Consider the following 16,249-nt stretch of genomic DNA (forward strand, 5'->3'; position numbering starts at 1 on the left):
CTACAGCCTCAGCACCCTGAGGTTGTGGGCTCAAATCCCATGTTCCTTGTGAGCCTACCAGGACAGACAGGAAGAAATGCTTTTAGGTACTAAAATCAATCAATAAAACTTTTCAAACCGCTCTTGTAGTTTTCTACCTTGTAGATTGCAAATGGATCTCTGATAAAATTGGGACATTCAGTTTAATTTCAGACCCTGATCAAACTTTATCTCAGAGGGTATAACCCACAACATTTTGAAATATAAAATTTTAAAAACAAATATTAAAACTTTATATTGAATTCTTGCCCTTATTGGCAACCAATGAGCTCCAATTTAACCCCCCTTTAGAAAGTGCAGAAGAGGTTATTAGCGCTGGCTGGCACGCTAAATGCTCTGCGCTGTTCTGATGGTCATAGAGTTCCCTGTGAACACTGGAGGAGCAGAGAGCATTCAGCATACCAGCTGGCGCTAAAAACCTCTCCCGCGCTTTTGTAAAAATGCCAGAGGACCCTTGCGTACGCGTTCTTTTGTGGCCGCTCCGAGAGCTTCACTTTTTACTTGGATTGGCTGCCCAGAGCTGTGCACACGCCCACAATCACAGTGTATTTCCAGCATTGCAGTGACATCTAGTGGGCAGACATATCATACCCCTGAGGCAGACCTCCCCTCTGGAGGCTGAAACACGGATGTGTTGGGTTGTTGGATAGCGGACCCTTTGGGTCATTGCTCACAGGACTTTTGTCTTGGACATTTCAAATGTATTGTGTTTTAATATGTATTATATTTTAAGTTGATCTGCATAAATAAAGAGTGTCTAATCCAGGTTGACGTAGTCTATCCCACTCCCCACTTGTTTTTTGGAACCAGCCTATTCCCTTCCGTATCATTTTCACAGCTACATTCTGCAAACTTGTAGTCTACAGCGTTGCCTATCCGGCAAACCCAAAAGCATAATATTTACATAATCCAAATGAGAGAATATCAAAACTTGCATAATTTTCAACAGATGATCAGGTGTCTGAAATGTACATATTCCTCTAATCATCTTTAAATTAAAAAGACCTTTTTTACCATCATATTCACTTGAGTTTCCAGAGATAATCTAGCACAAAATACATCCACCCAATATTATTGTTTGTGATTGATGTTTGGTGTTTTTTTAAATGGATTGATGTATTTTTTAACTAATTTGATAACAGGTTTATTTATCTGATGCTATTGTATGTATAATTTATATAGCTATTATCTTGTTCATCGCCAAGGTTCACGCATCACTGAATATATCATTAAGGTTACAGTTCCCAGAAAAAAAGAGAAAATCCAGTCCCCAAGTTTCTGTGAAGACTTGTCTGCTTAAAAGTATCACTCTGTTGAAATGTTGCTTATGGTTTTTCCAAGTCTTTATTCATTTTAAAAACCAACACAAAGTGCAACAGATTAAGCAACAATTGATACAAACAAAGAACCCCCCCCCAGCACTTATTACAATCAAATAATAAGATAAGTATTTATCTCCTCCCCTCCCTCCCATCCACTCTTCCCGGATGTGCATAATACTCATTCAAAGGGTCATATTAATGATCAATTCGTACAAAATTTTGTTAATGGATCCCAAATTTCTTTGAATTTATTATAGTATCCCAATTGTAACGAGTTGTAAATTTGACATAAGGTTTCCCACCAAAAATTATAATTTATTCTATCGCATTTTTTCGTGATTAGTTGCATACCAACTCCTGTCATGATAAGAAGTAACCTATTTTTACTTGCATTTATTGGACTCTTGGGCATTAATAGTGTTATGACAATGAGACTTCAAATATCATATTGATTTGACCCCAAATAGACCTCCAAAACTTAAGTATCAAGGGACAATAGAACTATAGATGGTCTAGTGTCCCTATATCAAGATGACAATGCCACCATCCATTAGACTTTGATTGATTTAAATTTTGCAGCTTTTGGGCAGTTTGCAATAACTGGCTGTTTAGTTTTCCAAGTGATTGTGGAGTTTATTTCAACCTTAAATTGCACCCACTCCTACGTTTAAACACAATAATGCAGTGGTTAAGTTAGAGAACCGGTTTCTGAGGTCTTTATCTCCCTGGCTTTTTCCTAGATTGGCTCATGTGGTTTGCTTGTGCTGTAGATAAGCCATATCACGTCTCCTTTTTGAGCTGGACTTTGAACTTGATTTCTGATATTTTGTTCAGTCACTTCCTTATTGCTAATTGACTGTTACTTGGCTCCATGGAAACTGTTGATAGGATGAATACAGCATAAACCCTACATGTGGAGGAATACAACAAAGGTGATCTATACGAAACATGACAACAGATTGCTTGAAAGGAAACTCTGCAATGAGAGGGCATAGGATGAAGTTAAGAGGTGATGGGCTCAGGAGTAATCTAAGGAAATGCTTTTTTACAGAAAGGGTGGTAGATGCATGGAACAGTCTTCCGGAAGAGGTGGAGACAGAGACTGTGTCTGAATTCAAGAGGGCCTGGGATAGTCACGTGGGATCTCTTAGAGCAGGGGTGTCCAATGTCGGTCCTCGAGGGCCGCAGTCCAGTCGGGTTTTCAGGATTTCCCCAGTGAATATGCATGAGATCTATTAGCATACAATGAAAGCAGTGCATGCAAATAGACCTCATGTATATTCATTGGGGAAATCCTGAAAACCCGAATGGACTGCGGCCCTCGAGGACCGACATTGGACACCCCTGTCTTAGAGAGAGAGAGAAAGAGATAATGGTTACTGCGGATGGGCAGATTGGATGGGCCATTTGGCCTTTATCTGCCATCATGTTTCAATGTTTCATGCTGGAGTTTTCCTTCATTTGAATAAGGCTCACCTCCTATACATTAATGCCTCTCTTCCAGAGTATACATATTGAGGTCTCCAAGTCTGTTCCCATATTCTTTATTACAAAGACCACTAATCAATTTTGTAACAGCTCTTTGGACCAACTCCATCCTATTTATATCTTTTTGAAGATTAGGTCTCCAAAATTGCACACAGTCTTCCAAATGGGATCTCACCAGAGTATTGTACAAGCACTCTCACCTCCTTTTCCCTACTGGCCATTCCTCTCCCTATGCACCCAAGCATCCTCCTGGCTTCGACTGACCCTTTTCTACATGTTTTGCCACCTTGAGATCGTCAGACACAATCACCCCTAAATCCTACTCTTCTGTTGCCCCTATACTATTCTGATCTCTTGAATTTGAAGCCCAAGTACATGACCCTTTATTTTTTTTAACATTAAATCTTAGTTGCCAATTTCTGGATCATTCTTCAAGCTTTGCTAGATCCCGCCTCATATTATCCACACTGTCCGGGGTGTCCACACTATTACAGAGTTTGGTATCATCCACTAACAAACTTTGCCAGACAGTCCTTCCCCAATATCACTCACAAAGATGTTAAAAAGAGCTGGCCCAAGGACAAATCCCTGCAATCTGTCACTTTAGTTCCCAGTTTGCTTATCAGCCACCTTTATGCTATGTAGAAATGCAGAATGTGAATGCATAAAAGTAAAGTGTTTCTACCATTAGAGTCTCTAGGTCTGGAAATTTGTTTCCCAAACTGTGGGCATTGGTATACAGACCTTTCTAGATATTACCCCTTTGTCTCATTTCAATACCGGTATTTGATGTCTTACATTTACGAGTTTTAATGACCTTGGGGCATTTTTCAACCATCCCTATCAAATTTAAAGTCCTCTTCGGTACATTAGCCAGTCTGTTATGAAAGATACTTCATCCCTTCTTTGCCAGATGGATACCATCTCTGCTTGGCAGCTCTTGGAAAATCACGCCATGGTCTAGGAAACCGAAATGTTCACACTGACGACACCATCCACGCAGGCACGCACTTAGCTTCAGGCTGTGACTTTCCCTCATTCGTTCTTTGCCCACAACAGGAAGGATCAATGAGAGTACCGTCTGTGCACCTACTTCACCCTCAGTCCCAGAGCCATGAAGTCACTTTTGATACTGTCAATGGAATGCCAACAAGGATAACGCTACTTAGACTTGAATCTTGGCAAACTTTTGCTACCTCTCAAATTTTTGCACCAGGCAGACAACACACCTCCGTTGACATCATGTTTGGTTGCCAGATGGGCGCCTCTGTACCTCTTAGAAGGGAATCACCAACCACCACTACCTTAAGAACATAAGAATAGCCTTACTGGGTCAGACCAAAGGTCCATCAAGCCCTGTAGCCCGTTCTCATGGTGGCCAATCCAGGTCCCTAGTGACTCCCCTCCTGAAGTAAAAGCATTGGTTACCGGTAAATTATACAATTACATATAAAATTGTAATGAATAAAGCTCCTGCATTCTTAGAAAGGCCTCTAATCCCTTATATTCCTTCAAAATCCTTAAGATCGGAAGAGAAATCTCTCCTCTTAGTCCCTTCACTAAAGACTCATTTATTCAAGGAGAGACACGATCTTTTCCGTCACAGTCCCTCAAATCTGGAATTCGCTCCCAATCGATATAAGGGAAGAAAAATTACTTGGTAAGCTTAAAAGTCTCCTGAAAAGCTGGCTCTTTAAGGACGCTTTTAATTGATTTATGCATATGTTATATTCTCAGGATGATCGCTAGAGTACTAGTAACGCTGAGAAGTGAAAATTGAGCGGGTAACCTTTCCCCTATCCTATTGTTTCATCACCTTGCCCTTTTTTTTTAGTTTACAAATTGTATTTAACCCTTTATTTATTTTTTATCTTTTGTATTTGGTTGGTCTACAGTTGTATTAACCGTCTGGTTTGATTAATGTGCTTTTGTGGTTTTTTTTTTTACCTTACCCCAATTTTATCATTATTTGTAAATCACATTGAATTATGATTTTGCGATCAAATTAAATTTATATTAAACTTGAAACTTCAATCAAGGAAGAGGGGAGAAGTACAATGTACAGTAAACCCCCGTGAATTCGCGGTTCGCAAATCACAGACTCAGTAATTTGCGGTATTTTCCGACTGCTTCTTCCTGGTACTAAAGTCATGGTTACATCAATCAGGAGCTGATTTGACACGCTATCTGGCGTATCAAAGCAGCTCATGATTGGTGTAACCATGACTTTAGTACCAGGAAGAGGCGGTGCCCGGCTTCGTAAGTACAATTTAAGCACCTGCCGGCGCTCCAGCTGCCCTCTCCTGCCTTCGATCAGCTGAAAAACCATATTTGCAGTTTTTCAAAATTCATGGGTGTTCCTGGAACAGAAGAAGTATTCATGGAAGTAGCAGCAGCCTTGGAGGCGTGATGCTTTTTAGCGAATCATATTGTAACTAGAGGAGCTTTTGGAACCTGTGGGTAGAAAGAACAAAACTTACCAAAGTCCCAACCCCAATTTTTATTTCGCCTGTTTTTGTAAATAAGAAGCTCTTGGGCATGATGTGAGATCAAAGAACCTGTTCAGATTCCTTCTGTGGGTATAATTCAATGTACTTCCTCACCTATTATTGGGATTTACGGTGATTTTGGTTTATCCTTTTCAGGTTATAGATATGTATTTTGTGTATCTGGTGTGTTGAGTAGGGTTTTTGCTTAGTAGTTTTAGACGAAGGGATTAAATTACGAATAAACTGTTCTCTATTAAGAAGAAACAAGTGACTTCTTTATTTATTTAAAAAATTTCTACGCCACCTAAGACCAAAGCGGTTTACAAAGAAAACATACATAATCAAAACAACATAATACACTGACTCATCGCAGTTATCTAATTTACTAAAACTAGTACAACTTCAGTAGAATAGGCTATCAAAATCTAACCTAGTAAAAAGATGTGTTCTTAATTGCTTCTTAAAAAGACATCTTGTTCTTACATAACCTCCAACATCCTGGCAGAGCATCCGCCACAGAAATGGCTGTTGCTTGCGTCTTCTTGTAATGAGTTTAACCAAGCGCCTCTATTGATAGCTTCATGGCAGATTCTGATCCTAACATTCTAGATGGTATATATTGTTTCAATACTTGCTTTAGATACCATGGTGCTACCCCATAGATCGCTTGGTGAATAACCATCAAAATTTTGTGTTCCAATTCTACTTTGAATTGGCAACCAGTGGAGACTCTTCAATACCGGCGTTATATGCTCATTCCATGCCACCCTTGCAATCATTCTCGCCGCAGCATTTTGCACAACTTGGACTGCCTTGATCTTATTTTTTGCAATACCTAACCTTTCAAGCAATTCTAATGCTGCTAACAATGGAGTCCTTTTACTAAGGTGCACAAACCAATTGAGCACACACTAAATCGATTAGCACGCCTTAGTAAAAGGACCCCAATGTGAATGGGGTTAGAGCTGCCTAGAGTGTAACTCGTTTCCTCTTGGTGAAGTGGGGATAAGAAGGAAAGCTTAGGATGGGGTCAGGATAATGAATTATTGCATCTAGGTTAGGAAGGAGTGCATGAAGACAGGTCTTCCAGGAAATCATAAAAGATTCTCTCGTTTTGAGGTGCAACGTTTACAGCTCAGGCAGTTTTTCCAAACCCTAAACAAGCAGCTCCATTCCTGTCCTCAGGATACAGCCGGATGGAGTTTCAGGACATCCACAATGAACAGTCACGCAATGGAAGCTGCAGATGTAAATCCATCTGATGCATATTCATCGTGGATCCCCTAAAACCAGGCAGGCTGGGTTGAGAAGTGCTGTTCCATGCAAACTTTTCTGAGTTTGGAAAAAGGTTTGGCAATTGTTTTGAAGCGTAAAACGTAACTCACCTGTGACAGTACTCGGTAATGAGCTCCCTCTTGCTTTTTTCAATTTCATCCTGTGATAACACCAGAAGAAGCATTGCCTTCATGAGCAGAATGGATTGGTGATAAAGAAAACACTTCAGACCCAAATATTCTGGTAAAAAGAAGCATTTCCAGAGCAGAGGCACAGCCACCCTCCAATTTTGGGGAGGTAAAGATGAATTGAGAGAGCAACATATTCCCCCCATCGCATTAAAACTAATTCCTTTGCAGTGGGGATGCCAAAGCCTTGCCAGCCCCCCCAAATTCCCTGCCATGCCACTCCTCTCCCTTCCTCTAGGTAGAGGCACCCAGACAACTTTTAGGGGAGGGGCTTCGCAGGGAATTTCTTTTGGTGGCGAGGTTTTGGCTTCTCCACCAGCCATTTAATGAGTGTAATTCAGGTTTGGAGTCTCTGCCCCCCCCCCCCCCCCCACGACTATATCACTGTTCCAGACCAACCAAATCTCAATTACCTCAGTACGTGGGCAGCCTCTTCTGGGGTTGAAAGTCAATTATCTGCATGACAGCTTCAAAGGAAGAAGGAACAAGATGGCTGACACAAGCCAGTGGCAGTGACAGGTCAAAGGTTAAAGAGAGAGCCAAGGGGTGAGCTTGAATTAGAACTGAGACACACAAAGATAAAGACCCGACATTCAAAAAGAAATTGACTTCCTAAACATATGTCCTTTTTTCAGCCAAATGTAGGGCCTCTTTTATGAAGCCATGCAGTGTGGGCCACTGCGGTAACTGCTCAGAAGCCCATAGGGGTTTCAAGGACTTCAGGGCTGTTACTGAGTGGCTATGCAAATGAGGTGGGGGTGGAATTAGTAAGTTTTCAGCTGAAAATCCATCTTAATTTACAGTGTAGGAGCTTAAAAATTATGGGGTCGATATTCAAAGTGATTTAAGTGACCAGGAAAGGCTCTTGTGTGGGGCTATCCTTGAATATTCAGTGGCCCTAACCGATAAGAGCACCTACACCAGGGATGTCAAAGTCCCTCCTCGAGGGCCGCAATCCAGTCGGGTTTTCAGGATTTCCCCAATGAATATGCATGAGATCTATTTGCATGCATTGTATGCTAATAGATCTCATGCATATTCATTGGGGATAGCCTGAAAAGCCGACTGGATTGCGACCCTTGAAAAGGGACTTTGACACCCCTGACCTACACTGTAAATTAAGATGAATTTTCAGTTGGAAACTAAGATTCCTAACCCCACCCCTTTTACATAGTTGCTTAAACATGCAGTGCTGCTTAAGTGGTTAATCATACAGAGATAGACAAACACAATGCCAGTGCACAGAAATGGCCCGACATTAAATATAGAGGCCCTGGTGACTACAAAAATGGTGGAATATGTGCCCTTAGGGTTCAGTGGCGTAGCCAGACATAGTGTTTTGGATGGGCCCGACCACTCCTCCCCCTGAGATGTTTTTACACCTGCACTGCATCCAGCATGTCTCCTCATCTCAACTCCGCAGCCTCTGGCATCTGCCCTCCTATCTCTGAACCCTGTTCCTCCCTGATGTACCTCAGAGGTGTCCCTAGTGCCAGTAGCAATTCATTTTTGCTGCCGGCACTGGCACCTCCAGGATTTCCCCCTGCCTTGTCCCGCTGGAGAGGAAACAGGAAGGGATGTCAGTGAGAGCAGGACACAGCAGAGGGACGTCTGGAGGAGTCGGCACCGACAACAAAAAATGAATTGCTGCTGAAAGGTACACCGGGGAGGGATGGTTTCAATGATAGGAGGGCAGATATGGGGAGGCCGTGGAATTGACAGTAGAGAACATAAGAACATAAGAAATGCCTCCGCTGGGTCAGACCCGAGGTCCATCGTGCCCAGCAGTTCGCTCACGCGGTGGCCCAACAGGTCCAGGACCTGTGCAGTAATCTTCTATCTATACCCCTCTATCCCCTTTTCCAGTAGGAATTTGTCTAATCCTTTCTTGAACCCCATTACCGTACTCTGCCCAATCACGTCCTCTGGAAGCGCATTCCAGGTTTCCACCACACGTTGGGTAAAGAAGAACTTCCTAGCATTTGTTTTGAATCTGTCTCCTATCAACTTTTCCGAGTGCCCTCTTGTTCTTTTATTATTAGAAAGTTTGAACAAGAGGGCACTCGGAAAAGTTGATAGGAGACAGATTCAAAACGAATGGGTGGGCCTGGGTTGTTACAGCCATCTTGTTCCTTCTTCCTTTGAAGCCGTCACGCAAACAATTGACTTTCAACCCCAGAAGAGGCTGCCTATGTACTGAGGTAATTGAGATTTGGTTGGTCTGAAAGAGCCATTATAAACAATGTCCTTTTTTAATTCTGGAATAGTGATATAGTTGGGGGTGGGGGGTGGGGGGGGGGACTCCAGACCTGAACTACACTCATTAAATGGCTGGTGGGGAGCCAAAACTTTGCCACCAAAAGCTACACCAGTCTTATACTTGTAAATTGGGTGACGGGACAAAAGCACGATGGACAAAGCCAAGCCGACAATAGAGAGCAGACAATTGCGCGCAAGACTCCAGTGTGCCACCGTAAAAGTTTATTTTAAAGGGCTTCGATGGTGGGTGTGGGGGGAACCCTCCCTTTACTTAATAGTGTTCGCGCTGATGTTTGCGCTGGCGGGGGAGGGGGGTGTAACCCCCCACATTATACAGAAAACTTAACTTTTCCCCTAAAAAATAGGGAAAAAAGTTAAGTTTCCTCTATAATGGGGGGGTTACAACCCCAAACACTTCAACTCGGGATCAGAGTCAGTTAAACTCACTACTCTACTAAATATCAAAATCCCATATGGAAACAGATACCCCCTCTGTAACACTAAAAGGCTTTCCTCACAGACAGATCTCCAATCACAGCAGGAAAGAAAAAAAAAAAAAAAAGAAGTGGAGAAAAAGCCTCAGTTCTGCTTCTTCTGGCAAAAAAAACTCCACTTCTTCAGAAAAAACAAAATGTAGAAAAAAGCACTATGATAGCCTGCAGAAGTGGAACGAGAGCCTGAGGAGTGTGGTTGGTCTGGAAATTGATACCCCTGATGCAGCGAATGAAGCGAAACGGAGGGTTCCCCGTTGGGTTTTGTGGCTGAGAACATCCTGGAAGCCAATAGCAGCTAAGTTGTTTTTCTATCTGTTTTCTATGCAAGATCCTGGACTGTAATGCTGTAGTGCTCATTTGTTCACAGTATCACGATTTTGGGCTGTGAGGCCAGACGTGCTATTGGATATCACTCTGCAGGCTATCATAGTGCTTTTTTCTACATTTTGTAGGGTGTGCAGGAGTTTTTTTTGCCAGATGAAGCAGAACTGAGGCTTTTTCTCCACTTCTTTTTTCTTTTTCTTTCCTGCTGTTATATGTTGTGTGATTAGAGATTTGTGTGTGAGGAAGGCCTTTTAGTGTTGCAGAGAGGGTATCTGTTTCCATATGGGGTTTTGATATTTAGTAGAGTAGTAGGGTTACAACCCCCCCAAACCACCCCCAACGGCAGTGCGAACACTATAAAGTAAACTGGGGAGGGGGGTTCCCCCCTCACACTCCCCATAGGAGCTCTTTAAAATATACTTTTATGGCGGTGCGCTTGAGTCTTGCGCTCAATTGTCTGCTCTCAAATGTCGGCGTTGCTTTGTCCCGCGGGCTTACGATTGTGAACCGTAAATTGAATCCTGCCATTAACTTGACTAGATTTATGAGCTTAATGCTGAAAATCACTGCTAAGCTCCTAATCATTACCCTCAACCCTCATCAATCCACCCCTGTTACTACCCTCTAACTGTCCTAAATTTAGTTTAATGAAATTCTGATGGAATCACCCTATTAAATTTTCAAAGAGGCCGGTTTAGGAACATAACTCTCAAAGTTAGAAGTGGAGTCCTTTCAATATCAGGCCCAAATTGACTCGACCCAGAAGGTCCATTAGTGAGGCGGGATAAGAATGAGGTGTAGGGATGTCTGGAGATACATTTTCTAAGGGGATTCCTTATATAATCAATTTTATGCAAGGAAACAGCCCACAAACTTAAATGCTGAGGGAGCAGGTCCTCTAAAAGGCCCCGAAAGTTAGGCCCAAGGTAGAGTGCGCTAAGCTCTATTTCCATAATGGCATCTGGACGCCCAAATTCCATTATAAAACACTGGTGTAAGTTGGCATCTATGCACCAACACCTACTTATGCCATGTCAACAGCAGGTGTAACTTCTTGTGCATTAATGCAGCCCTTTAGCCCATAACTTAATAGTATTCTGGAAGTTAAGCCCCATCTCATCTGTGTCCCTGGCATAGGAGTCAACGTTTCTAAATGTTGGGGGTGCTATTCAAATTCGCCTGCTTCTGCTATAAAACAGTATTTGGTTTATCCCCAAGCTACATCATCCCTCACTTCGCCCTGAATCACAGCATCAAGGACTCCCGCAGAATCCAACTCTTCGCCTACCCCTCCCTTAAACTTTGCCACTCTAAAAAATTCCTCGACAAAACCCTCGCCTTCCAAGCCACTAAGCTAAACCCATGGTTATCCCAAATGGCCCTCAAGGCCCCCAACTACCTCGGCTTTAGAAAACTACTCAAAACCCGCCTCTTCCAAGACCAGGATCCTAACGCCCCTTCTATCTAAACAACCCCTCTCCCCTCTACATCCTTCCCTCACCCTCCCCTGGCAACTTTGATCAATTTGATATTGAACTGCTTGTAACCCCGCTCAATTGATGTAAACCACTTGTAACCTTGTTTAATTGATGTGAACCGCCTAGAACTCTTCCGGGTATGGCGGTATACAAAAATAAAGTTATTATTATTATTATTAAACCCAAGGGAAAGTACTCCTCTCTAGACGCAGTCAAGGAGTTTGCTCCATGTTGGGCTGCTTAAACAGCCATAGAGCTGGCTCCTACGTAGAGAATGACACGGGGACAAATTTGCCCCATCCCTGAAGGATTTCAATATCCCTGCCCCCTTCTTGCAAGCTCTGCCTTAACTGCACAAACTTCGAGCACTTATGATTTCAAAGCGTTTGAGGCATGTGCCGATGAGGACAGAGCTCGTGGGATGGGAAGGGGATAGAGAGATCTTGCGGGGAAGGTGAAAATTTGTCCCCGTGTCATTCTCTAAGTCCCCTTGTAGATTGTTAGCAATGGAAAGCTAAGGGAAGGTGGGTAAAGCAGGCTCTATTTTTTGAAGCAGGAAGTAGCGTGATCAGGTTAGATGGTACATATGGATCTGGATGCCTCCCGCACTCAGACTCTTACCGCATTGACCATTTTGCTGCTTGCTGCATCTCTCCTCTGAATGAATGTGTTCAGCATCACGTCCCGGGGTCCCACTTTCTCCAGCTGAATTGAGACAAAAGCTTCTGGAGGCCTGACAAAAAGACAATGGAGTCTTTAGAGGACAAGCAAGGGTGAGGGGCACCGCCCCGAAGACTCAGCTGCAAATTCCAGCTTCCCATATCCTGAAACTTGATATTCAGGCATTTAAAATAGCCTCTGTACCAGGAAGCCTTACAACAAATTACATACAGGTGCAAATGCAGGGTCAGTGTAAGAATAGCGGGCACCTCAGACGAACCTTCTGCCTTAAGTCCCTCATCCTTGCCCCTACTCAATTAACTTTCCAGGGCCCCAATCTGCCTTCCTCCATCACATCGTGCTTTTAACTTTTGTTTTGAGTGAGTGTGTACGCACGCGTATATCCAAACCTTTTTTAAACTCTGCTAAACTAACTGCTTTCATCACATTCTCTAAGGATAAAGAGAAACGAAGAGGGCTTCTTTATTGTATAATCATCCTACCCTGACTGGCCCAGAACTTCCTCTCTGATGTCAGAATTGACGTCGGGAAGAAGGCTTCTGGGCCTGCGCCTGGACCTTGCTTTTCTTCCGTTGCAGCGGGTGGCGGCAGACCAGGGGGTGTTGAATCAGTGGTAGGCCAGGCTTCGGGCGCTGGAGGGAGGGAGAGAGGGAGGCAGACAGGCAGGCTGGCTTTGACGCAGCAGGGAGGAGGGAGGGGAAGCCATTGCCTGTCCCGTTGTCCTTTCACACAGCTTCGGGACACTGTCTCTGAAAACGGGACATTTCGGCATCCCGAAGCTGTGCGTGGGGACAATGGGACAGGGGATCTAAAATCAGGATGGTCCCGTTCAAAACAGGACATATGGTCTCTTTAGATATACAGCATATATGGTATGTCATGGATGTTTCTAAGTTTTTTTGAAACATCCATGACATATTCATCACATTCTCTGGCAACAAATTCCATAGTTTAATTATGCGTATTTTCTCCTGTTTGTTTTAAATTTACTACTTGTAAATTCATTGCATGCCCCCTAGTCTAGGATTACCAGATTTTCCAAACGGAAAATCCAGACTCATAACTCTGCCCCCAGGCCTGCCCCGCCCCGTTCCGAACAAAGACATGCCATGAAGTTACTAGGTACTACATGCCAAACACATGGAAGGAAACAGCTTTTTATTCTGTGGTTAAATTCTGGGATTCATTGGCAGTGGTTAAAGCAGTTAATGTAGCTGGGTTTACATAAGGTTATATTATTATGTAGGTCCCGGCTTCCTATAGTTGTACCCTGAAGATGGTTAACTTGTCGATTTGTGCACAGGAGGCAAGCCAGGAGGACACTATCAGGTAAAGGAGAGTAAAAAGGACAAATAGAAATTCCCCCTTTACCAGTATAGTCAGGGTTCTGGGACGCTGATCCCCAGTGCTAAGGTATAGAGGTAGCCTGCTGCTTAGAGAAATTCTCTGCCAGCTCCCACAGAGCTATTAACCAGATAGACACAAACTGTTTCTCCATACTTCCTTTCCCTTCGGACTCCAACTGCCTCTCTCTGCTTTTCTCTACACTGTTTATCAAGCTAAAAAACAAACAAACCCCAAGAAACCTCTGACTATTTCATAAGAGCCTATACTACTATGAATTATTTCTAGAGCGCTACCAGACATACACAGCACTGTACAGAGTCACAAAGAAGACAGTCCCTGCTCCAAAGAGCTTACAATCTAAACAGCTAAGACAGACAAACAGGATGTCATGGATACAGTTAAGGGGAATGGTTAATGTTCTGGCAGGGTTGGAGGGCAGAGGAGTAGGATTAAGGATTGAAAGCTATATCAAAAAGGTGGGTTTTCAGTCTGTTTTCAAACAAGGGAAGGGGCTTGATGGACAAACCCAGGTCATTTATTCAAGGCAGAGGGGGAAGCTAGATGAAAGGAACGAAGTCTGGAATTGGCAGTGGAGGAGAAGGGTAACATTAAGAGCGACTTATCAGAGGAACGGAGTTCTCTGGGAGGTGTATAAGGAGAGAGAAGGGAGGAGAGATATTGAGGGGCAGCAGAATAAACACACTTGTAGAGGTGAACAGCAGAGTGATCTTGTACCTCAAAACCTGACTTTTTACCCTGATGAAGCCTAAATTATAAGGCGAAACGGGTCCCGGACAGGACAGTTCAGATACTGCATTTTGCTATACCAGAAAGCTTTGTTAACAAGCTATCACTGGAGAGTGGTATTATTGAGGAGCACAGGACACAAGATAAGTGGAGATATCTCATGCTTACTCATTGCAGTATGTTGTAAATTTAAGCTGCTTTTGAAATAAGTGCAAGAGTGCACGTTTACCCAGGAAGTGATTATTTTGCATTAACGTCAAGTGCTTGATTCAAATTTAAAGCATTTTGCAAAAATTTCTATAAAATAAAAAAATAAAAGTAGATATAAATGTTAAAACTGATATAATGTATTCAGTCTATTAGCAGTGAAGGTTTTTGATCGATTAAAGATACCTCCATCCACAATATAGCCGAAGGAGAAATCAATGATCCTTGGTGTGGTGTTCTGAGATCTTTTCCTTCGCTTAGGCATTCCATCAATTTAGTTAACCTTATGAGGATCGTGAGTTCTTTTAGTACCATGGGATGTATACTATCCCATACAGGCGATAAATTACTTTTTAACTAGTTGATTTGGCTTAGTACATCTTCCAGATTCACTGAGATTTCTTTCAATTCCTTCGCACCCTTGAAAACCATTTCCGGTTCAGGTAGATCTCTTACATCTTCTTCTGTAAAGACCGAAGCAAAGAATTCATTCAGTCTCTCTGCTATGGCCTTATCCTCCCTGAGCATCCCTTTTGCTCCTTGATCATCCAACGGTCCCACATATTCCCTCGCAGGTTTTCTGCTTCTGATGTACCTAAAAATATTGTTAGGAGTTTTTGCCTCTTTTGCAAGTTTCTCTTCATATTTTCTCTTAGCTGTCTTTATCAATGCTTTGTATCTAACTTGCCAGTGCTTGTGTTTCTTCTTATTTTCTTCATTCAGATCCTTTTTCCATTCTTTAAAGGATTTTTTTTTGACTCTAATAGCCTCTCACTTCACCTTTTAACCACACTGGCTCTCATTTCCTCTTCTTTCCACCTTTGCTGATACGTGGAATACATCTGGTCTGGGCTTCCACAATGGTATTTTTAAATAACATCCATGCCTAGTTTATAGTCCTAACCTTTGCAACTGATCCTTTTAGCTTCTTTTTTTTACCATTTTCCTCATTTTATCATAGTCGCCCTTTCGAAAATTGTCCCTAGCAAGTTGCCAACATGGAGAGTACCTAGCTCCATGTTGGCAGGCAAAGGTTAATCCACAACACCCTTTGCTGCCAGAAAATACCTTAGTCTAACATTTACACACCAGGAAACAACTTCTTAGTTTTTTTATGTTACTACCTCTTGTTCCAGTGTCTCTGTGAGGGATGCCCAGCAGGGTAAGAAGTTTGGCTTTCCATCTCTTTTCCAGATTTGGAACTTTTGTCTCTCAATGAGCTGCTTTGACGCCTTATGCTGTGTCTTCTCTCCTAAAATACATTACATTACATTACATTAGTGACTTCTATTCCGCTTGTACCTTGTGGTTCTAAGCGGATTACATTGGAAGATAACTGGACATTTCCAGGAAGTTACATTACATTGTAAGGTAGTTGGTTTCAAGTTACATAATGAGGTTTTAGGTTATATTTTGTGACATAGAGAAGAAGTTACTAGAGGGGTGTGTAGTTTGCGGGAAATTTGCAGAGGGTATAGGAGGAGGGGGAGGTTAGATTAACTGAATATGTTTTTTGAATAGTAGTGTTTTTATTTCTTTTCGGAATGCTTTAAAGTCTGTTGTTGCGGTCAACAGGTTGGATACGGAGGGGTCAAGTTTTGCTGCTTTCGTCGCTAAGAGGCTGTCATACAGTTTATTACTGGAAGACTGTTCATTACATAAGTAAGATTTACAGTCCTAAAATGGGCAAGTTCGGTACAATTTCACTGCTGGTCTTACAGCCATGTATTATCAGCATTACATCAATACATCGACTATGAGCTGTCTGTATTTGGTCACACAAAGTGGCACACATTTGACTTTTAATGTTAGATTAGACCGAACTTTCTCCCTTTATGGACTGTGGTGGCTTCTGCCTAACCAGAGTTAACAGATTTTGCATCCAAAAATCCCGGATGCACCACCAAGTCC

General features: G+C 42.6%; 1 protein-coding gene across 2 annotated transcripts in view; it reads right to left on the bottom strand.

Moving 5' to 3' along the window:
- LOC117357639 overlaps nt 1-16,249 on the bottom strand; it is a 269,485-nt gene that overhangs the window by 125,202 nt on the left and 128,034 nt on the right. For both annotated transcript variants that reach the window (XM_033938503.1, XM_033938504.1), the window contains exons 24-26: nt 15,463-15,590; nt 11,978-12,089; nt 6,724-6,773 (exon numbers count right to left, since the gene is read on the bottom strand). In XM_033938503.1, coding sequence (XP_033794394.1) covers nt 6,724-6,773; nt 11,978-12,089; nt 15,463-15,590 — 290 coding nt within the window. The remainder of the gene's footprint in view (nt 1-6,723; nt 6,774-11,977; nt 12,090-15,462; nt 15,591-16,249) is intronic.

Source organism: Geotrypetes seraphini, chromosome 3 (genome assembly GCF_902459505.1).
Source record: "Geotrypetes seraphini chromosome 3, aGeoSer1.1, whole genome shotgun sequence".
NCBI classification, from domain to species: domain Eukaryota; kingdom Metazoa; phylum Chordata; class Amphibia; order Gymnophiona; family Dermophiidae; genus Geotrypetes; species Geotrypetes seraphini.